The sequence below is a fragment of the Rattus norvegicus genome, chromosome 16 (genome assembly GCF_036323735.1).
Source record: "Rattus norvegicus strain BN/NHsdMcwi chromosome 16, GRCr8, whole genome shotgun sequence".
Lineage (NCBI taxonomy): Eukaryota > Metazoa > Chordata > Mammalia > Rodentia > Muridae > Rattus > Rattus norvegicus.
In genome coordinates, this window is record NC_086034.1 from 43,682,772 (window position 1) to 43,708,278 (window position 25,507).

Below are 25,507 nucleotides of genomic sequence, written 5' to 3' on the forward strand. Positions count from 1 at the left end.
CACAATCAAACAGATGAAGGAATTAAAAATGGAAATAGAAGCAATCAAGAAAGAACACATGGAAACAACCCTGGATATAGAAAACCAAAAGAAGAGACAAGGAGCTGTAGATACAAGCTTCACCAACAGAATACAAGAGATGGAAGAGAGAATCTCAGGAGCAGAAGATTCCATAGAAATCATTGACTCAACTGTCAAAGATAATGTAAAGCGGAAAAAGCTACTGGTCCAAAACATACAGGAAATCCAGGACTCAATGAGAAGATCAAACCTAAGGATAATAGGTATAGAAGAGAGTGAAGACTCCCAGCTCAAAGGACCAGTAAATATCTTCAACAAAATCATAGAAGAAAACTTCCCTAACCTAAAAAAAGAGATACCCATAGGCATACAAGAAGCCTACAGAACTCCAAATAGATTGGACCAGAAAAGAAACACCTCCCGTCACATAATTGTCAAAACACCAAACGCACAAAATAAAGAAAGAATATTAAAAGCAGTAAGGGAAAAAGGTCAAGTAACATATAAAGGGAGACCTATCAGAATCACACCAGACTTCTCGCCAGAAACTATGAAGGCCAGAAGATCCTGGACTGATGTCATACAGACCCTAAGAGAACACAAATGCCAGCCCAGGTTACTGTATCCAGCAAAACTCTCAATTAACATTGATGGAGAAACCAAGATATTCCATGACAAAACCAAATTTACACAATATCTTTCTACAAATCCAGCACTACAAAGGATAATAAATGGTAAAGCCCAACATAAGGAGGCAAGCTATACCCTAGAAGAAGCAAGAAACTAATCGTCTTGGCAACAAAACAAAGAGAATGAAAGCACACAAACATAACCTCACATCCAAATATGAATATAAAGGGAAACAATAATCACTATTCCTTAATATCTCTCAATATCAATGGCCTCAACTCCCCAATAAAAAGACATAGATTAACAAACTGGATACGCAACGAGGACCCTGCATTCTGCTGCCTACAGGAAACACACCTCAGAGACAAAGACAGACACTACCTCAGAGTGAAAGGCTGGAAAACAACTTTCCAAGCAAATGGTCAGAAGAAGCAAGCTGGAGTAGCCATTCTAATATCAAATAAAATCAATTTCCAACTAAAAGTCATCAAAAAAGATAAGGAAGGACACTTCATATTCATCAAAGGAAAAATCCACCAAGATGAACTCTCAATCCTAAATATCTATGCCCCAAATACAAGGGCACCTACATACGTAAAAGAAACCTTACTAAAGCTCAAAACACACATTGCACCTCACACAATAATAGTGGGAGATTTCAACACCCCACTCTCATCAATGGACAGATCATGGAAACAGAAATTAAACAGTGATGTCGACAGACTAAGAGAAGTCATGAGCCAAATGGACTTAACGGATATTTATAGAACATTCTATCCTAAGGCAAAAGGATATACCTTCTTCTCAGCTCCTCATGGTACTTTCTCCAAAATTGACCATATAATTGGTCAAAAAACGGGCCTCAACAGGTACAGAAAGATAGAAATAATCCCATGCGTGCTATCGGACCACCACGGCCTAAAACTGGTCTTCAATAACAATAAGGGAAGAATGCCCACATATACGTGGAAATTGAACAATGCTCTACTCAATGATAACCTGGTCAAGGAAGAAATAAAGAAAGAAATTAAAAACTTTTTAGAATTTAATGAAAATGAAGATACAACATACTCAAACTTATGGGACACAATGAAAGCTGTGCTAAGAGGAAAACTCATAGCGCTGAGTGCCTGCAGAAAGAAACAGGAAAGAGCATATGTCAGCAGCTTGACAGCACACCTAAAAGCTCTAGAACAAAAAGAAGCAAATACACCCAGGAGGAGTAGAAGGCAGGAAATAATCAAACTCAGAGCTGAAATCAACCAAGTAGAAACAAAAAGGACCATAGAAAGAATCAACAGGACCAAAAGTTGGTTCTTTGAGAAAATCAACAAGATAGATAAACCCTTAGCCAGACTAACGAGAGGACACAGAGAGTGCGTCCAAATTAACAAAATCAGAAATGAAAAGGGAGACATAACTACAGATTCAGAGGAAATTCAAAAAATCATCAGATCTTACTATAAAAACCTATATTCAACAAAATTTGAAAATCTTCAGGAAATGGACAATTTCCTAGACAGATACCAGGTATCAAAGTTAAATCAGGAACAGATAAACCAGTTAAACAACCCCATAACTCCTAAGGAAATAGAAGCAGTCATTAAAGGTCTCCCAACCAAAAAGAGCCCAGGTCCAGATGGGTTTAGTGCAGAATTCTATCAAACCTTCATAGAAGACCTCATACCAATATTATCCAAACTATTCCACAAAATTGAAACAGATGGAGACCTACCGAATTCCTTCTACGAATCTACAATTACTCTTATACCTAAACCACACAAAGACACAACAAAGAAAGAGAACTTCAGACCAATTTCCCTTATGAATATCGACGCAAAAATACTCAATAAAATTCTGGCAAACCGAATTCAAGAGCACATCAAAACAATCATCCACCATGATCAAGTAGGCTTCATCCCAGGCATGCAGGGATGGTTTAATATACGGAAAACCATCAACGTGATCCATTATATAAACAAACTGAAAGAACAGAACCACATGATCATTTCATTAGATGCTGAGAAAGCATTTGACAAAATTCAACACCCCTTCATGATAAAAGTCCTGGAAAGAATAGGAATTCAAGGCCCATACCTAAACATAGTAAAAGCCATATACAGGAAACCAGTTGCTAACATTAAACTAAATGGAGAGAAACTTGAAGCAATCCCACTAAAATCAGGGACTAGACAAGGCTGCCCACTCTCTCCCTACTTATTCAATATAGTTCTTGAAGTTCTAGCCAGAGCAATCAGACAACAAAAGGAGATCAAAGGGATACAGATCGGAAAAGAAGAGGTCAAAATATCACTATTTGCAGATGATATGATAATATATTTAAGTGATCCCAAAAGTTCCACCAGAGAACTACTAAAGCTGATAAACAACTTCAGCAAAGTGGCTGGGTATAAAATTAACTCAAATAAATCAGTTGCCTTCCTCTATACAAAAGAGAAACAAGCCGAGAAAGAAATTAGGGAAACGACACCCTTCATAATAGACCCAAATAATATAAAGTACCTCGGTGTGACTTTAACCAAGCAAGTAAAAGATCTGTACAATAAGAACTTCAAGACACTGAAGAAAGAAATTGAAGAAGACCTCAGAAGATGGAAAGATCTCCCATGCTCATGGATTGGCAGGATTAATATAGTAAAAATGGCCATTTTACCAAAAGCAATCTACAGATTCAATGCAATCCCCATCAAAATACCAATCCAATTCTTCAAAGAGTTAGACAGAACAATTTGCAAACTCATCTGGAATAACAAAAAACCCAGGATAGCTAAAGCTATCCTCAACAATAAAAGGACTTCAGGGGGAATCACTATCCCTGAACTCAAGCAGTATTACAGAGCAATAGTGATAAAAACTGCACGGTATTGGTACAGAGACAGACAGATAGACCAATGGAATAGAATTGAAGACCCAGAAATGAACCCACACACCTATGGTCACTTGATTTTTGACAAAGGAGCCAAAACCATCCAATGGAAAAAAGATAGCATTTTCAGCAAATGGTGCTGGTTCAACTGGAGGGCAACATGTAGAAGAATGCAGATCGATCCATGCTTATCACCCTGTACAAAGCTTAAGTCGAAGTGGATCAAGGACCTCCACATCAAACCAGACACACTCAAACTAATAGAAGAAAAACTAGGGAAGCATCTGGAACACATGGGCACTGGAAAAAATTTCCTGAACAAAACACCAATGGCTTATGCTCTAAGATCAAGAATTGACAAATGGGATCTCATAAAACTGCAAAGCTTCTGTAAGGCAAAGGACACTGTGGTTAGGACAAAACGGCAACCAACAGATTGGGAAAAGATCTTTACCAACCCTACAACAGATAGAGGCCTTATATCCAAAATATACAAAGAACTCAAGAAGTTAGACCGCAGGGAAACAAATAACCCTATTAAAAAATGGGGTTCAGAGCTAAACAAAGAATTCACAGCTGAGGAATGCCGAATGGCTGAGAAACACCTAAAGAAATGTTCAACATCTTTAGTCATAAGGGAAATGCAAATCAAAACAACCCTGAGATTTCACCTCACACCAGTGAGAATGGCTAAGATCAAAAACTCAGGTGACAGCAGATGCTGGCGAGGATGTGGAGAAAGAGGAACACTCCTCCATTGTTGGTGGGATTGCAGACTGGTAAAACCATTCTGGAAATCAGTCTGGAGGTTCCTCAGAAAATTGGACATTGAACTGCCTGAGGATCCAGCTATACCTCTCTTGGGCATATACCCAAAAGATGCCTCAACATATAAAAGAGACACGTGCTCCACTATGTTCATCGCAGCCTTATTTATAATAGCCAGAAAATGGAAAGAACCCAGATGCCCTTCAACAGAGGAATGGATACAGAAAATGTGGTACATCTACACAATGGAATACTACTCAGCTATCAAAAACAACGAGTTTATGAAATTCGTAGGCAAATGGTTGGAACTGGAAAATATCATCCTGAGTGAACTAACCCAATCACAGAAAGACATACATGGTATGCACTCATTGATAAGTGGCTATTAGCCCAAATGCTTGAATTACCCTAGATCCCTAGAACAAACGAAACTCAAGACGGATGATCAAAATGTGAATGCTTCACTCCTTCTTTAAATGAGGAAAAAGAATACCCTTGGCAGGGAAGGGAGAGGCAAAGATTAAAACAGAGACTGAAGGAACACCCATTCAGAGCCTGTCCCACATTTGGCCCATACATATACAGCCACCCAATTGGACTAGATGGATGAAGCAAAGAAGTGCAGACCGACAGGAGCCGGATGTAGATCGCTCCTGAGAGACACAGCCAGAATACAGCAAATACAGAGGCGAATGCCAGCAGCAAACCACTGAACTGAGAATAGGTCCCCTATTGAAGGAATCAGAGAAAGAACTGGAAGAGCTTGAAGGGGCTCGAGACCCCAAAAGTACAACAATGCCAAGCAACCAGAGCTTCCAGGGACTAAGCCACTACCTAAAGACTATACATGGACTGACCCTGGACTCTGACCCCATAGGTAGCAATGAATATCCTAGTAAGAGCACCAGTGGAAGGGGAAGCCCTGGGTCCTGCTAAGACTGAACCCCCAGTGAACTAGTCTATGGGGGGAGGGCGGCAATGGTGGGAGGGTTGGGAGGGGAACACCCATAAGGAAGGGGAGGGGGGAGGGGGATGTTTGCCCGGAAACCGGGAAAGGGAATAACACTCGAAATGTATATAAGAAATACTCAAGTTAATAAAAAAAAAAAAATAAAATAAAATAAAAAGCACAATTTCTGAAAAAAAAAAAAAAAAAAAAAAAAAAAAAAAAAAAAAACAACGAGTTTATGAAATTCGTAGGCAAATGGTTGGAACTGGAAAATATCATCCTGAGTGAGCTAACACAATCACAGAAAGACATACATGGTATGCACTCATTGATAAGTGGCTATTAGCCCAAATGCTTGAATTACCCTAGATCCCTAGAACAAACGAAACTCAAGACGGATGATCAAAATGTGAATGCTTCACTCCTTCTTTAAATGAGGAAAAAGAATACCCTTGGCAGGGAAGGGAGAGGCAAAGATTAAAACAGAGACTGAAGGAACACCCAATCAGAGCCTGCCCCACATGTGGCCCATACATATACAGCCACCCAATTAGACAAGATGGATGAAGCAAAGAAGTGCAGGCAGACAGGAGCCGGATGTAGATCGCTCCTGAGAGACACAGCCAGAATACAGCAAATACAGAGGCGAATGCCAGCAGCAAACCACTGAACTGAGAATAGGTCCCCCGTTGAAGGAATCAGAGAAAGAACTGGAAGAGCTTGAAGGGGCTCGAGACCCCAAAAGTACAACAATGTCAAGCAACCAGAGCTTCCAGGGACTAAGCCACTACCTAAAGACTATATATGGACTGACCCTGGACTCTGACCCCATAGGTAGCAATGAATATCCTAGTAAGAGCACCAGTGGAAGGGGAAGCCCTGGGTCCTGCTAAGACTGAACCCCCAGTGAACTAGACTATGGGGGGAGGGCGGCAATGGGGGGAGGGTTGGGAGGGGAACACCCATAAGGAAGGGGAGGGGGGAGGGGGATTTTGCCCGGAAACCGGGAAAGGGAATAACACTTGAAATGTATATAAGAAATACTCAAGTTAATAAAAAAAAAAAAAAAACATATGAAAGTCCACATTCCTTAATACATGTGGAGATAAGCAAGCATGCATTTACATAATTAAAACCTTGGGAACCATGTGATTCTTGAAAATATAAAAATTTCTGAAGGTGATTATTCTATAAACACTTACTAAAATACAATTGCAATGCTAAATAATATTTTATTTTTAGTAAATTACTATTAAAAGTCCAAAGAAATACATTTTAGAACAGTTTGAATGTTGAAACCTCAAAAAAAATTTACATCTAAGAATTTGTCAAAGTGTAGATTTCATACTATGGCATTATTCGAAATTACCAGATTGATTTTGGTATGCCCTATTAGTGAAAATTTCTACCATTTATTAAAAAATAATTGTTTATATATTTTTGTATTCCTAAAATTGTTAAAAGGTCTATTACCAACAAATGTTCCTTAGTAGCTCAGACACTTCCCTGGGTTTATCTTCTAAACTTTGTCTCAGAATCTCAAGTGGGTATATGAGATTAAATCTTCAAATTTTCTTGACCTTACACGAGTCTGTCCTAGGATTAAAATTGGCTCACAACTTTTGGTGCTCAGTAGACATGTCACTTCAGAGCTGAACAAAAAGATCCCCTATGAATTCATTGTTACTCTCCTTTTTTTCATATATTGTCTGAAAATTCTGAAGCTTGTTAATGCTGTTAACCAAAAGCTTCATTCTTCCACAATTTTGCCTCCATAAACCTTTCTCTACAATCACCATAGTCTCTAACTTAAAATGGAATTTTATAAGACAAGGCTGGTTGATATCCATAGGTGGCCTCCACTTTTCTGAGGAGAAGGGAGGAGGGGTGGCTATAAGTGGGAGGGATAGTGAGAAAGGAGCACTAGAAAAAGAGGATAGAGGGAAAACTGTGGTAAGAATTTAAAGTAACGAGTAACATTTTTAAAAAAGAGAAAACTGTAAGGTCTAAAGCATGAAAATATAGGCAGTGGACTGATATTGAGTCACTGAATAATACAACAGAAGACCCAAGAGTCTAACTCAGATGTCCCCAAACGTGGTTCCATAATCGTTTTAAATACTGAGCTCTTACAAAACACCCAAAATCTAGAGATTGGGGAAATATGTCAGTAGGTACAGTATTTGTCATGCAAGCATGAGGCTCTGAATCTGACCTCACAATAAATGCCCGGATCAGTGAGTTAGGCCTGTAATTATTGGGAAGACAGAAAGAATTCCACGGTTTGCTGGTCTGCCCTGTCCAGCTGAGCCCCAAATTCACTGAGACAACCTATTTCCAAACGAATGATGCAGGTAATCAAGCAAGAGAATGGATGTTGACCTCAGTCCTTCATGAACATACATGTGCTCATCCCTCCTGGATGTGCAAATACCTACATGCATACCCTAAACATACTTACCCTTGTGTCATATTCACACATTCTTAATATTTCTTGCATATTGGACTCTAGTACTGATCTCTGAAAAATACTAATGTAAGAGCATTTATTTGAAGCAACTCTCTACGAAGGAGGCAAAGATTTGTTTTCAAGTAGTCATCAAATTATACTGCTGAATATTTAATCAAAACGTTGTAATGAGGTTATTTAAACTCCTTTTCTATATACTGTGGGATAAGCAGTCACCAGAGTCAATTATTCTGTTCTGAAGTTTAGCAGTCTAATTCACAACTATGATCAAAAGCAAATATCAATTCCATTAAACCCCTACTTCTGCAGGCACAGAGTTATTAATGTCACCCTAATAAAATTGGAACTACAAAAGAAATTCAGAGGGAAATAAACAGAGAAGACAATGAATTTTACCTCATATATCCTGCTGAAAATGGAAGTGAATAATTGTCATTAATATATTATAAATAGCTTTATCTTCATTAATTCAAAATCAAGCACAAATAATAAAAACTAAGAATCATAGTAGTATTGGTGCCATTAACATCAAGAACAATATTAGTTGCACATACTGCTATGTGGTTTATCGCTTGGCTATAATTAATTGTATTATTTCAACAAATAATAAAAATTACTCAGCTTTGAACATCTATGAAGGCTTGGGTGAGAGGATTTAGGTAGTTTAGGTGGCTACAAACATAATGCTTATATTATAAACATAGTACTTGCACCCCAGAAACACAACTCTTTTGCTGTCTGAAACAGGTCCTATTATTATCTTTCATATATGTAAGATTGGTTTCCTCTAACAAGAGTATTCTAGTAGACATCCAAATGTTCTCCCTAATTAAATTAAAGTTCTTAAAATGATCATTGGATATGTTGGGTGGGATATAATAGTTATTGCACCAGTAGATAAAAAGCAGTAATATGATAACACTCTCATACTTCAGTAAAATGACACATAAAATATTTAAGCCAGCAATAACCATAACTCTAGTGAAATGACCACTAGAAAAGATACCACGCACATCAGGTCTCAAGAGTAAGGCTCCATTGTTTCCTTCTCAATTAGAATGCCAGTACATTAACCAAAGGATTTTTCTCCACCTGTTAGTATTTACCATCTAAAAGGTAATTAGTTTTTTTATCATTTCAAAAGTAATCCATTCTTAGTGCAAAATCTCACTTATTGAATTACAGATGATTCTACTTAACTGTAGTTTATAAAATCTTTCTTCTATTGTGTCTAATAGCTAAGAAATTTCATACAATGGATGAAACTGAAATAAAATAGAAGGAAGAAAGATTAAAGACATACAAGTGTACATGGAAAATTTTTCTAAAAGTAAATTTCAATCTACTAAAAACATAAAGCAGCAATTTTTATTATGATTCTTTTCGCTACAAAGTTGCCTTTTCCTGGATGTCATATATCTGGGGTAATATCAGTGACATCTGGCTATTTTCATTTAACATATATCTGAGATGTATCCATTGGATGGTTTTCCAATTCTAAATTTCTATGAGTAAAACTACTATAAACATTTACCTAAGATTTTTAATGAAGACACCATCACACATAGGGCACACAGGTCCTGGAGCTGAAACTGACTTGAAAATCACTTTAAAAACACCTCATTTATAGTATCAGAAGGCACCATGCAAGCATACAAAGAAAGGAAGCAACCAACAGTCCTATCCAGCTGTGTTGTCTATAAACCACAACAATGACCAGCACAATGACTAATGTTGCAATAGTGGCATGCATACGTTGGCAGTTACCAACAGCTCCTCAACTGTACTTATTATCTATCCACTGTTCAACAAGAAAGAAGCCATCTGGTACTGGAAATCTAGCCAGATACCCAGGGCTGGTGAAGTCATGGCACAGTAGGACATACCTTTTATTCCAGAATTTTACAGGGAAATGAGAGCTAGACACAGGAGAATCCTATGAGTACCGTAGGCAAAGCTAACGTAGTTGCATGCAACTATCAACAACACCAAAACATTTGTTTCAAACAAAAGGAAAGGTTGGAACTGACACTTGGGACAGTGCTCCAATCCTCATTCATACATGCTGATATGAATGTGCACTCAAAGACACTTACACAATTTTTCATATATACATACATAATACAAATGCATATTCAGAAAAAAATGTGTGATCAATATGAAGCACACTTGCCAAGGAAGGTTAAATTGTTCATTAGCTAAGAAAATAATGAATTAGACAACATAAAATACTGTTTAATTCCTCAATATAGAAAGACAATATAGTTTTGTTTCTCTACTACTCTTTAAAAGAATATATAAATTTCATGACTTTATAACATAAAAGAGTCTTTTATAGGCAGGAACTACAATTATTTGTCATTTTTAGCAAGATAGTCTAGTTTAATCCAGGTATATTGTTGAAAATTCAAAATAAAAATAAAAGGTATTAGAAAAGCTCTGTTTCTTTAAAAGTAACTTTAGCTATATTCTGCCAGAATAATTTTTTGACTAAAAATTGTTTTGAGTCTTCGTTGAAAATGCCATTTGGTACTCGTTGCCTCTCTCTCCAATATTAGTGTTTTTCATCTGGTTATTTATGCATATACTTGGTAGCCTCTGCAATTGCCAAATCAGAAACTTGGCAAATAGTCAGTTTGAAATCAAAAGATTAAGTCCATCAAAGCCTATTATAAAACCTGGAAATAAAAAGAAAATGAAGGAGTACAAATAATTCCTAGCTTACCAGGTTAAAAATGAACATTAAAAAAAGAATTCTTGGGGCTGGGGATTTACCTCAGTGGTAGAGTGCTTACCTAGGAAGCGCAAGGCCCTGGGTTCTGTCCCCAGCTCCAAAAAAAAAAAAAAAAAAAAAAAAGAATTCTTAATTAACTCTATGAAGTTGTTCTCTTGAACATACTCATTTTCTCCAGGAGACGAAACTTTATTGTAGTTATATTTCCTAAGACCAAAGAAACTTAATTGAGATGCCTAAATAATAGTAAGTAGGACTTGTTGCTATGACTTCAACAGCTAGCACACAGCTAATCACTATCCATTGCCAGCACTAAAAAGGAGCTGGCTAGTCAGTTCCTTAGCTTTCCTTCTAAAGACTCAGTGATCAAAACTAAAAATTGACCTAGAAGCTGTCATGAGTATAAAAATGCATGACAAAAGGTTTGGCAAGTGTTAATAAGAATTGGAAAATAACAACCCACAGTCAGAATTCTCAAACTTTGAGGAGAGGTCGAATACAGCAAAAAACCAGCCAAGAGCCTAACAGGCAAAGATGATAGCCAGTGTAGCGTGATGGGCAAGCTCATTACTAGGATTTGTTGTCAGTGTTGAAAGACTGGATGTTTCTCCATACTAAACAGCCAATAAATAAACAGTGAGCTACAGCCAGCAGGAAAAAGGATGAAAATCAGTGACAAAGAAAACAGAAGGACTCAACTTGAGGAAAACAAAAGGCACTTGTACTTCAATTCTGTAGTTCTTGCAGTAAATGGAAGATCACACAGAAAAGTCCTGCTTCCTGGTGGTGAGAAAGACTCTGTACATAACTGCATTTGAATTTCATCTGTACATACTATTATATTCGTCTGTACATATTAACTGAGAAAGGAGCTAGGAAAAAGTAAAAAGGGCATAGTTACCAATACTCAATTAGTTTTTTAATTACCTATGCAGAAGACAAGATTCTAATTATATGCTCTGCTTTGTTTTGATTTGCTGTTTTGAATGAGACCCTAACATCCTAACACGGAATATAAGAGAGGAATGAAGGAAAGTTGCAACCCAAGGGCTCTAGCCTTCTTCAAGCATGCATTATTTGAATTATAAAAGCAAAAATATAAAAAGCAAAAATCCAAAACCAACAACAACAAACAGGACAGAGAAAATAGAAAAACAAAAGTGAAAGGAAAAAGGTCCCAAATTCTAGAGACTTAATGGTAAGACTATAAACTGTAAGTTATAAACAAAGGAATCTCTCTTCCCTTCCTTTTAAGTCAATCACACGTGTGTTGAACTATTAAGCAGAATGCAAAAGAATGAACTTCTCACAATACTCAATAATGAACAATCTGCTGACTTGGTATCCATATTTATATACAACTGAAACGTTTAAATTTCAGATCTTTAAACCTATTTTGTTCATTATAACATTCTATTAAATTATACTTAATTAAACAGGAAAAAGTTTTTAATTTAAAATTAAAGTCTTCATATCTCTAGATCAGATGTTTTAAATTTCTGATTGGATCATGGTAGTGATCCAGATAGACTTTAAAACTTGATTGGGAGTTCTATATACATATTCAATCTGGGAGCACCTTCTTCATAAATGAGTCTTCTATAAAGACCATCATCTGATATCTCCTCACTGGAGGACCATGTATGATGACAGGAAGTCATGGAAGATTTACAAACAGATGGATATAGCAAATTTAAACAATTGGACCAACAAGGAGTATTCCAAAATCGTTCTTCTATTTAATTGCAGGGATGTGACATAGAGTTGAATTAACTGGAAATTTCCAGAAGTGTGACTATTTTCAATTTGTACTTATACTTGGTGTCTTCTTCCAGGTTGTCACTGAAATGCCAACTGTTTTATTTTACCCATAAAAATATTTTTGTACTCTCATAACTTCTAATATCTGTTTTGTTATTACATTTGTAATCAAGTCTGATGGGATAGCTATCTCTCCCAGCATTGCTAACATTGCCTGATCAGGAAAGCAGGAGGTAATTGAAGTTGAGAAGCAAGGAGAAGCCAAGAGAGGGGAGAAGGAAGAAGAGACTGGTGTAGAAGGGGAGAAACAAGAAAAAGATGCAAAAGATATGTTTATAATGCTAGAACGAAACTCAGTATGTTCTATAGTAAGTTTAAAAATAGAGGATACTCTTGTAGGGGAATGTCAGGGCAGGGAGTAGAAGGGAGTGAGTGGGTAGGTGGAGGAGCACCCTCATAGAAGCAGGGGGAGGGGAGATAGGATAGTGGGTTTCTAGAGTGGTAACAGGAAAAGGAGATAACATTTGAAATGTAAATTTAAAAAATCCAATAAAAGAAACATTTTTTAAACAAGGATATTATTTTTAAAAGCTGTGGGTTGGCCATATAATCTGTGTAAGACAAAAACTCTGAACTGGTTGCAGTAGGTCTGGTACGGTAGCTGAGAAGACAAGGGAAGGTCTAGATTTGGAGTCACAGGGCAGGGGAACAGGAAGGATAAGAGATGGTTGATTAGCTGAACTTCATCTCGGCTCACTGACAACGTACTTTTTGCTTTGTTTTTAAAATGCAGGCTAGGGTGTGGTACCACATACCTTTCTAGAGGATGAAAATTTTAGTAGAGAAATCAGTACTTTTTTTGAGTAAAAGCTGGAGTGAAAGCGAATTCAGATGTGTCACAGTGCATGGGCACCCCAGAGTCAAGGCTGTTTTGCTGCTGTTGATGGGTTTCTCATCACTGGCCTTATCTCCTGACTCCCAAGCCACCCTGTTCTGCTTCAAAGCACTCTTTCATAAACCTTGTTATGACTATAACTTCTACAGATCTATTCCACTCTTAGCCAGGGTTTTTAATAAACTATTATATTAATTGCTATCTCTACAGATAATCTTCAGAATAATCATGTGGGTCCCTGAGTGTACATTTTTTAATCGCAGTAAACAGGTGTGCTTTAGTGATGGAAATTATTCTAACTCTATGGTTTTCCTTATGTCACTGTAGTCACCACCAAAGTGAGCATGTGGTTCACTCTTAGAGGTGCCTGTTCCCCTTTCAGTCAAATTAACACTAAAATAAATTCAAAAGGTTACTTTTACTGGGAGGAATAATAATCTACATGGAATAGCTGGTAGCCTCATATACAATATTAAACTCATAATGAGACCTGCGAATTGAGATTGATTTGATTAAGTTTTTACTTTTCACAGTGAGTGTGTTACTTTATGTCTCAGATTATTTGAGTTAGGATTTATTTATTGTATTGGGTAAATAGATGTAAATTAAGAAAATATTAAATGAATGAAATTAAAGTTAATTTTCCCCAGTGATTTCTATGTCACATGGATAACTTAAGACAACATTTGGTACAATGTTAATGAGGTACAACGTTCTGTTATTTTCTCTCCAGAGACTTCACATTGAAGTTGCTTTCTGGCATAGAATTGATGAACAAAATAATTTCCTGCTTTTTAGATCTTAATGTAGAAGAGAATAATGTTAGAAGGATGGTAGTAATGGATAACCAGGTCATACATGCTATGCATATCCAGTATGTAATTATTCATTTTCTGTAACATTTATTATAGGGCCATAAAAAAGGAATGCAAGGAACTCCCCAAGAGTCCAGTGTTGTTGTTTTTTCAAAAGGAGACTGGAGTATAAAGTAGGTTTATTTGAATTTATTTTTTAAATTTTATTTATCTGCTAAATAAAATAATACCTTCAAAAATGAATCCACTTTACCACTTTTGAAATTATTATTTTCTACATTAGAAAGAAAAACAAAGTCAAAATATTATGCCACAAAGGAAGAAGTCAACAGAGACTTTTATTTTATATGGTAGTAGTAAGTTCTCTGGACTTTGATATTTAACTAATAACAAAATATCTTTGCTCAGGACTAAACATTGGGGTTTGATCACATTAGTACTTTACCAGCAGAGAGTATTACCAGTGGTGAAAACATCATTTCTTAAATTGCAAATTGATTCCTGTAGCATTTATAATTACCTTAGGACAAAGGTACTATATTGAGATCCCAAATATAAATGTAAACCAAATAAAATGCCCTACATATAAATAGCAACATGCATCAAAAGCTTTTGGTATTAAAATACAAATGTACTCACTAAAATATCAAGAGGGCTACTGAAATGGCTCACTACATAAAGACATAGCTGTTCAAACCTGAAGACTTGAATTTGATAATAGCCAGAATCCATATATAAAGGTGAAATGGGAGAACTGAACCCATAAAGTTGTATTCTGCCCTCCATACATACACCTTAGCATGTGTACCCTCTAGACACATATTTCATACACTCAATAAAAAATTCTTTTAAATAAAAGTAAAAATATCAACTTCCTATATCCTGTATTAATAAATAATAAGGTATTATTACTATACAAAAATTAGTAATGAATTAAAATTAACATTGCTTGCATAAACTACTGATGCCTCCATTACCTCCTGAGACTATTATGTTTGATGCTCTGTTATTTTCAGCTTTGTTTTTATTTCATCCTCACTTGATAAGGATAAGAGAAGTTTAAGGTAGCAATAAAGAATGTAAGTCCTGGATTTACAAGTGTGAGTCACAGTAGCATATATCAGCATTATCAGAGACAGGAAATACCCATGGTCACCTCCTGACATTGCTCTGATGAGGGTGTAACCATAATGTGTTTCATTGCTTTTGATTCACTTACTAGCTTGATTTTACATTATATAACCCTTCTACTTATTATTGCTTATTAATGCATGTTAACTCTAAATAAAAATGTAAGAATAATAAACTTAATACAGTCACTGAAATGGGTGTTATTAGTGCATTTAGGAAGTCCTTAGATGCCATCAAACACTTTTATAAGTAATTTATGTTTACTTTCAAAACTAGATTTAAAGAGCCTGGCACATGGTACCCACTGTTAATACCAGAAGGTAGATCACTGTGGATTTAAGCCCAGATTAGTATACATAGTCAGCTCCAGGACACCCACAACTACATAGTGAGACACCATCTTGGAGCAAATCAAAACAAAACAAAACAACAAAACTAAAAGTAAGGGTTATTTAAGAGGTCATATAAAAATGTAATACAGTAGAAACTTTCTAAAATATATACATATAAGAAGGTGATATAAATGAAATAGCAAATAAGGGGGAAAGATCCTAAGTTGGCTATCATTTGCCATCAAATGAAATTTCTAGTCCCAGAAGTGTGTTACCTCTAATTGGCCAAAGGGATCTCATGGGAATCCCCAAATAAACCAGGTTGCTGCCAAGATTTGATATTGCTCTCCACAAACTGATGGAAAGACGCGACTATAGAACATAATGTCGATAGAACTCATTAAAAATGGAAGAGATTAGCTGGTGCCTACATAGTGCCTGCACCCAATGCTTGTTAGCATCTTTGGTTCGGGGAAAAAAATTCTGTGTGATACCAAATAAGAAAGAGAAACACCAACCCAGTGGCAAGCCCCTTGATCTACAACAGTGTCCTGGCTGAAAGATGTGCTGGTGCAATGATGGATTGACTCTTGGGGGGAAACCAACAAATACCTGATTTAACTCAAGATCCACATCACAAGATGGAAACCACACTGGTGACACAAACTACTCTTAAGGATAGATTGCATGTTCAAGAGTGGATGGCCAACAGAAAATAAACTCAATGATACCTTAAGAGATTTCCTGTCTTAATAATGTTTTGTTAAGGGCTTTTTTTAAAATTTTGTCTTATTTTTATTTTATTTATATTTTTAAATTTTTTCTCTTTCTGTTTTTATCTTATAGTCGGATCTATATTATGGCTTCATTTTAATGTTTTTATGGAATTCTTGAGCATGCAAATGAGTGGGCCTCTGTGTTATGTTTCTTGTGACTTTGGGGTGCTTTTTTCCTTCTGTCTGTTTTGTCTTATTCTAATATGTTAGGTTTCACTTTATGTTGTTATATTATATCATCTTCATTTTACTTTATTATCCCTTAGAAGACTGTTTTGTAAGAAGAAACAGAAAGGTTGTGGATCCAGATAGGAGGGAAGGTTGGGAGAAGCTGGGAGAAATAGAAGGAGAAAAATCTCTAATTAGGTACAGAACATGAAAAAAAATCTATTTTCAATAATGTTGAAAAAGTTCTTAAAGAACCATTTTTGATCGCTCTGGGTTCTGGAATATTGTAGGTCACTCATTCCAAATGTTTTTCTTCTTTGACTTCTTGAATTACTTTACTCTGATGCTTTTTATAAGTAGGTCCTTCAATTTTGCTCTGTTGTTTATCACTTGGCAAGGGTCTTTGTCTGGTTTGACCGAGTCATACCCTTCTCCTGTTCTGGACAGACATACCCAGTCCTTTACCATCTGTTCCTTCTCTTACCACCATAAAGACTTAATGTTTTATATCCCCCAACAATCAGTGCTTTACTTCATTTACTGTGTATGTCAGTAAAGGAGGTACAGGATGTAAAATAAATACCTTAAAATTCAGGAATTTGATATGTTGGCCAGTTATCTGGAAAATGCTACTCCCAGAATCCAGACATGGCACCAAATAATGAAGAGAAACATATTAACAAGTAACTGTTAACAAGTAAAAAGATATGTATAGATCAGGCATTAAGGGTTCATAGAAAAAGAGATGGATTTACTTGTTTTGAGAAAGGACTTCATCATGTAACACTGTAACCATGTAACTCCAAGTAGACCAGATTGGCCTCAAACTCACACAGATCTACCCTCCTCTGCCTTCCTACTGCTGGGATAAAAGCTGTGAACCACCACACATGGGCAGAGATATATTTTATTTGGCTATAATGTTGACTTAAATTTTAAATGTATGTGTAATATAGTCATGGTTTGGCCACATTCTCCTAGCAATATGAATGCATTTAATGCTCAAATCTCCCTTTCAGTATGTCAGGGGGAGAAAAGTAAGATGAGAGAGTAGAAAGAGATAGTTAGACCTTAGTGGGTGGTTTAAATTCTGATCATACTGATGTTGAAGGAGTAGGGCTCAAATAGACAGAAGAACGAACTGTTAAGTGTTACATATGTATGACATATATGATACATATGATATATATATGATATATCATATATATTTGACAAAACATAACTTTCAGACTCAAAGGTTCAGGTGTTGTTTATAAACAAAAACAATATATGCATATATTCACATATATATGTATATTTATATACATATAAAACACACACATATATACACATTGTTTTTGGTTATAAACAACATCTGAAGTCTTGAATCTGGAAGTCATGAGTAATTTTAAGGGAGAAAAGTTCAGCAAACTCTAAAGGGAAAATATCATATGAGGTTTCCTATAAGCAACTAAAGGACAAAAGCTAAAACAGTATTTCACTTGTCCAGTTATAGGGTGATAAGCTGGAAATGTGAATATCTTCAAATCCAATTCTTGGTAATGAAGGTTAAGTGGTGATGATTATGAATTAATATATTTGATGCAAGAAAATAATTAAAAGTTGTAATGAGTAGCATAATCAGCTTGATGAAAAAGAGAAGCATTCTCGACATTTTATTTTCAACACAGACCCACACTTCTTGACCCAAAATTAATTGAACTGAACAGGAAAAATGTAGGTAGAAGCCTGAAGACCAAGCATTCTGAATGTGAATCTCAGGAGTCTCTTTAATAGACTCTCTGCTATTTTAATAAAGTTAAAGATTCTGGAACAAAAAGACATGTGGAAATAGCAAGGATTACTTAATATTTTTATAGTAGTGTTTAAGTATATCTCCTAGAATAAGTAGTAAGTGAATATCATAAACTAAACAATAATTTTCTTAAATTGCTTATCACAAGATTCATTGCATCTGTGCATGTGTGTGAGACCACTCATGAGCATGTATGTAAAAAACCAAGGTTTTGATTCCTTGAGGTGAAGGTTTACATGCTTATTTTACTTACTCACTTTACTTACTTATATATAGTAAATACATACAGCTTCATATGATCTAGTCTTACTTTCTATTTCTTTTTAACAGTTGTTAATAGAAAGACCTCAAATAAAACAAGTTCAGACATAGCAAGAATCTAATGGTTTAGGATCTCTAAGCTTCGAAGCTGAAATGAATCCTGTCTTTGAACTTGAACCTGTCCTTTAAAATAGGTTTTCTTTGTTTTTCAGTCATTATCCTAGACAACTTTTTATTTTCAACCATTGTGTGTAGGATGATGTCACAGGTGAGGCAGGTACAGGATAGAAGGAGGCCTGTCATTGGAGGAGAAGGAACGATGGGCGGGAGAGAAGTTTGAAGGAAGAGGAGGAGACTACGGGAGAGAGGAAGAGACAGGACTGAGGAGAGGGGCTGGACAAGATGGCAGGTGATGTTAAGATTCTGCTCTGTGTATTTACAGGTTGTTATTAATGTTCTCAAGGGATGGATAGTACGGGCTTTGTATGTTTAAGTGGGCAATTATATCTTACCAATTGGATCTAAGATTATTGTGTTGTGTGTTCTTTTATGTGACGGTTTGAGTGTAGGAAAGTGTGCGGCTGAGATGAGTGTCCACCAAGATATCTAGCAGACATCTGGGCACTGCGGCATGGGCCTAGCAGGGGAAAAGACTTATACTTTTATTTTTATATTTTTGCAACAACAGTTGTGACCATTAAAAGTATCACAAAGATTTACATGAAGTTTTATCAGGTAGAATTTGACATAGTTAAGTGTACCTTTTCAATGAGAAGTATAATTAAGTATACCAATTACAATAGTATACTCGAATTTTCTGCATTTGATGCAATAGCATCAATAGTTCTATGTACATTATAAATGTACAATAGTTACATATAAATAAATGCAATAGTTCTAAGTACATTATAAATAAAATATTAATTTATAATACACTTAGGTTTTCACATTTATGTGAAAATAAGAAAGACTAGCTGATTTTTTTATCACCATTTGGAGTAGAGTTTATTCTGAGGATTTAATCACCGTATTTCCACCCAAGTATCAATGTCCACACTCAGTACTTTGCTGTGAAATATCGATGTGGCTGACTAGATAGCTTCACATTTCTAAGTAAAGATAGTCACTTGCAATTTGCGTTTCAAAGAATTTTACATAGTATCTGGTTGTAAGTGTAGTATGAATACATTTATAAGGCATTTGCCTTAAGAATGAGATGGATTAGTCAGCTCTGTCCAGTTCCAACTCTCCTTATGTTGGCCAGTCTGTACTTCATCAAGCTAATAGACCTGAATTCCTATCCTTGAATTCAACACCCTGTTTTCGACCTTTGTAGTCAATAAAATGCAACAGAACTCATATCCTGGGACACTTCCTGGATGCTAGGTCAGCCCCTGGGCATCTTAGAACACTCATTTTAGAAAGCCATTTCTTGGAAACCTTCATTATTTCCAGAAGAAAAAATAAACCAAAAACAAAAAACAAACAGAAAAAAACAAAAACAAAAAAATAAACCACAAAAGATGGCCACAGATGAACCCAAATAAACAGACACTGTCAGCTGCCAGCTATTTGTAAGCTATCTCAGATCATCAGTTTGATGAAGCCTGTGGACAGTTGAATACCTAGGTGACATTACACAGTAACAATTCAAGACTGCACATAAGAAGTGATGTGCTGACAGCACATAGAGCCATGAGAGTTATCAATAAATTGTTTTAATAAATTCATTCAGAGAATAGTTTATTTACAGCAAAGGACATATGTGTCACTAATTTGTCTTTATCTGGCTCACAATGTTATTAGATTATTATAACCTTTTAGGAAAAATAATATACCAGGAAGTTAAATGTAACATAAACATTAGTACTATAAGTCTAGAATTGACTCTAGAATCATACAATTACACTAAACTTTTTTAAAAGAAAATAATTTGAATTCATCAGATTGACATGCTTTGCCTCTTGCTATTACTGAACAATAATCTGAGCTATATAAATTTATAGTTCCCCAATTCAACAAAGATAGAAGATCTTCAATGATTTACAAGACAGACCTGTTTCAAACATGGTCCACTTATGTCTTGTTCATGGTTGTTTACACTATATTGCTTGTGTCCTGAAATAAAATTAGAAGCCCATAGTCCAAATTTTTAAACAATTTTAAATATCCTCAACCAACTCCAGTTTTATTTGAATGGCAGAAAAATATAGTCTGTTTTTATCTCTCTTCTCAAAGTGTCTGGGTTTTTGATCTATCTTTGAATTTTATGGTATCGAATTTCAAGCTTCTAATTTAGGGCTTTTAATACATAATGGATAACTCGTACCTTTTCCTACTTTATGCCACCTATCCCTTCTTTCCTGCTCCCTAACCAGTGTTGCTTGCATTGTCCTTTTCAAGTAAGCAATTAATTATGGAGGTGTATCTTCCACCAAAGTTTACCATCTCTTATATGCACACACTCACCCAGCTTTAAGTAGAGCAGTGACTAACATGCTTAGGGAAAAGATTTTAAATATTCTTGCCCCACCTCTCTACTGGACTCTAAAATTCCACATTTGGAGAAATATGGATGGTAGTTAATGTTAACCTTGACACTAAAATATTAGTATGCTCAGAAAATACTTGGCCATGCATTTTTTAATATAAATTATTTTCTGTAACCTTTCAGATGATTTGATTGACAATTACTCTCACCCTTCAACCATGGTAGAATAAGAAATTCTCCTACAATCAGTGGTTATTACATTCATCCTCACAGCCCCATTTCCTTTAGTTAATTTTTTTCCTGCTTTCTTTGGTTTTCTGAGAGGCAACATTTCTCTGTGCAGCTCTGGCTATCCTGGAACTCATTACATAGTCCAGGCTGGCTTGGAATTCAGAGATCTGCCTGGTTCTGCCTCCTGAGTGCTGGGATTAGAAGGATGTGGCACCACCTCCTGGTTTAACTTTCAATTATGACATCAGAAAAAGAAGGATACAATCTACTGGGACAGTGCAAAATTTTCCTGTACTGTTTTCTCTGCTATCCCAGCAACCTAGCCTCTATTTCTAAATCACTGACAATAACTTATCTCCTGTGAATAAAAGGAAAGGTATTAAAAGTGAAATTCTGATTTTTTTTTTACAAGTAAAAAAGAAAGAGGAGAAATATAACTTCAATAAAAAGATGGTTTCTATCTAGTTTCTCTTTCTATTCTAGTTTCTGTGTTTTTTCCTCCCTTCCCTCATTGACTCTTCTAACTTTTCTGTGAATCATTCCTCTTAAATTGTATCCCAAGTCTTGTCTATAGATTCTCACTCTCTCTTGTTTGTATACCAGTTGATTGATTTCATGGTTTTGTTTTGTTGTTCGTAGCCTGTGGTTTCTCCATTTACTCCTCTACTTCCTGTTCCTCAGTAGGGAAATGACACCTATTGGAGTTTTAAATGACTTCAAATAGAGGAGAAACATGTAATCCATTCCTGGTGAAACAGTAGTTTTAAGAATTAAGGTTAAACGCCACATTACTCAAGAAATGCGGGTGCTAACTCCAACCTTGTCCCACAGCACTTTGGGTTAGTGATCTATCCATGAAAATTAAAGTAAAATTCAGAGTCAATCATTTTCTTTATGGTTTGGAAATACAAACTAGAGAAATAATTAACTTTGAGATGGGAATACTTAACATTTGATAGCCAGCCAATTCAAGCTTAAGTTGATCAGGGTAAATAATGTCATATTTTCCAAATACTAGCATCTTAATGTTTTTAATAGAATCAATTATATGTTTACATCAAATCAATTATATTTTGGCTTTTCATTTTTTAAGAGAGAGCCCCCTTTCTGGTATCTTTCAAAGCCCACTTTCTTTAACAGTGTGGAAGTGGTTTGTTTTACTTTTATAACCTGAAAGTATTATTTCCATTTTAAAAAAATCTTCCATTTAGACACCATTCTGAAGATCATTTCCAGCACTTTTAATTGAAAGGATTTAAACTATGAGTCTTTCTAAGACTCTTGCAGGGTCGAGCACGAAGAGACTATTAACGTCTTGATCACAGTTAACATTCATAGACAAAAATGTTCCTCGCCTTCTCTGTTTTCTTTTCTATCAAGTTGGCCAGTGTGTATAAACCCCACTGCTTAGTAGTCAGAGCATCCCCTAACACTAAGCCTGTGGGAATTTAGGAATTTCTACCGGGGCATGTCAGCCCAAAGGGCTCCTTTGCTCTGGGTGAAATCACTTACAACAAAGGACAAGGGAACAGCGGGGGAGGGGCGACTAATGGACTTGGACCGGAAACAGTGAGTCCACTGGCGTTTGCATAGTAAATCCCCCACTGCTGGTAGATCGCCAATCAGTAACCGTGGAAATGCAGCTCTTTATGCATAAACTGAAGAAACTTAACCAAGTCCCCATATAGTGGGTTACTTCTCCACTGTTTTAAGAACTTTTCTCACCCTAAACCATTTCCTTCTGATGCTGGATTTGTATCTCCGGAACGGACCAACCTTCCACCCCTCCATTGCACCCCACAAAATTCCTGGGAATGTGCCAAACTGAGTCTTAGAACTCCAAAGAAACTGAAACAACGAAGCTGAACTGCTCCAAGAGTTACCATGAGGTGACCTGAGACACTCAGGGCGTCCTTTTATTTATCAAGACTCTTCCAAGGAAAAGTAAAGCTTTCACCCTCAACTTCAAAATCTCTGTGCAAATGAGCGTTCAGTTTACACAGGGACTAGGAACTGTCCCCAAATCTCGCCCTTCCGCAATGTCTTTCTGCACTCAAATGAGTTAGGAGCCGAAAGTTTTATAAGTTTTCATTTCTCATGCATGACTCGCTTCAACTTGCACCACAAAGCCCTCATCAAATATGCCATAGTGTTGCTCCTCCTTAGAATCCGCTTGCTATTTCTAGTCTTTCTCTTTTTAAAAATTCCTCAAATACTGTCCAGAGCAAGGTACACCAAAGTCTCAGGCAACGTAACCACCTTTATGCCTTAGGTGCGAACTCTCCCCTCCCTCCCCCTTCCCAGAGTAAATCCAGAGGCACCCGCAGGAGCAAAGCGCTGGAGTGGGTGGAAGGGCCCCGGGGAGATGCGCGCAATCAGTGGTTCACAGTCACTTTCAGTAACACCTGCTTCCTGCCGCTGCGGATCTGTGGGAAGCCGCTGCACTCACCCATATCCAAAAGTCTTCCTTCCTTTCCTGAGGTCCCCAGAGAAGTGTGAAAGACCAGGCAGGCGCTGCGTGCAGTCCGCTTGTCCAAGCTGCGCTCAGGGTCCCTGTGCCCCAGCCACTGACAGCCTGGCCCCTCCCAGCAGAGACAGCCCGATGGGTCCCAGCAAAATCCCCGGCCTCCCGCAGACCCCGCCCTCTCTCCACCTGCTTCTACTGATTGAGACCAGTTCCCTTAGCCTCACAGTTGCCTAGCTCCCAGACACGCCTGCACCTTGACCCCTTTCAGAAGTTTCTGAAGAGTCACATGCAAATAGCTCCCTTCTAAATACATTGCCCCCCAGGTGTTCTTGAAGCACCCCGGGAGTCCAAGCATTAACCAATACCCAAAACAGTAATGGAGGGGGGGGTGAGGGGGGTGGAAATCCTCTGGAAAAAAAATATTCCAGAAAAAAGTGATATGAGATCATTCAATGTTGTCTTTTTTTCCCGTTCTTAGTACAATATTTTTTTCTGAAGAAGGATATTAAGAAGAAAAGTTTTTCCTATATACTGGACAATCTCTTCTACATTGAATATTTATTTTTACAATATAACATGACTGTTATATGTAAAATGTTATATTGCAGAAAACAAACACATTTACACACAAATATTCACTCATACACATGCACATTCACACACAGACATAAACATATTCATACACACATAAACACATACACGCATAAACAAATTCACACACACACACACACAAACATATATACACACAGCAGAACTCAGCTGGAAGTAAAGGATAAACAGGCACCTGGAGAGAGAGGCTAGAGTTGAAACACTGCTACTCCACTGAGTGATACACTGAGATCTGGTTTCATAATTTGTAAAATAAGCGATCAGGAAAAAATTACCTCTGATGTCTCTTTGAACCAAAAGAGATCATAATTCTATGGAGATTTGGCCTAATTTTTTCAAGATTTATCCAGGAGAGGTTATTTTGGTAAGTCCCAAGAGTTTTTTAAGCCACTGTTCTCTACAGCGTACACCCTAAAGTGTACAAATTTATACCACAACAAGAGAAGATAAAGTAGACCTGGATACCAACCCTGAGGAGATTGCTGTCTAATGGGAAGAACATATATATATATATATATATATATATATATATAGTATCTTTGGCAGGAGACATGAATACATGCAGACCATATTATTAAAGTGTTTCAGAAACATCTGCTCAGCCATCTCTCTCAAGAGGAAGAGGTATGTCCTCGCAGAAAATGTTGCTATTGCATTTCAGTTCAATGGGAAGGGTAAGCCATTCATGTGGGGGGAAAGGAAGTAGTCGATAGTAGTTAAAAGTGTTCAATGTATCATTCAGAAATACATCACCATTCTGGAATCTGACAGACGTGAATGAAGTGTGATTACAGCAAAACATGCCCCTCATACAGTAGTTCTCCATAAATAAATTATGAATTTTGGAGACTGATTCAAAAGCTCAGATCTGCAAACACCTCAGGTCCCATTCCAAGATAAGGTATTTTTAAGAAATTAAAATTTATTTGGACTTTCTGTAGCATCCCATTGTGATTCTGATATGTTAAATAATGATGACAATATGAAGTGAGTATCACTGCCAGGCATTATCCCCAGGCACTCAAAGCAAGAAAAACACTCATAGGTATGTAGAGATTCTGCAAAGCTGGACCTTAATCAATTTACTACACTTTATCATCATATCCAGGGAGATGGACACAGGCCTGAGAAAAGGCTGGGTATCCTTTAAACAAAGCATGATTCAGAAATAGTTTAAATGTCCCTAGAAAGTTATAAGAATTAAACAATACAATGCAAAAAAAATGAGAGTGGGCTGTACTGGCTTATAACACAAGCTGGAGTTATCACAGAGAAAGGAGCCTCCCTTGAGGGAATGCCTCCATGAGACCCAGCTG

The 25,507-nt window shown here is 36.6% G+C and overlaps 1 protein-coding gene across 2 annotated transcripts in view; it reads right to left on the minus strand.

The window, feature by feature from the left end:
- Window positions 1-23,690, minus strand: part of Gpm6a (glycoprotein m6a) — a 332,077-nt gene extending 308,387 nt beyond the window's left edge. Inside the window, exon 1 of one of the 2 annotated variants that reach the window (NM_001394533.1) lies at window positions 23,565-23,690. In NM_001394533.1, the coding sequence (NP_001381462.1) occupies window positions 23,565-23,568 (4 nt within the window). In that variant the 5' untranslated portion in view covers window positions 23,569-23,690. The remainder of the gene's footprint in view (window positions 1-23,564) is intronic. The other variant, XM_063275414.1, reaches the window with a different exon arrangement.
- Window positions 23,691-25,507: the final 1,817 nt, after the last annotated feature.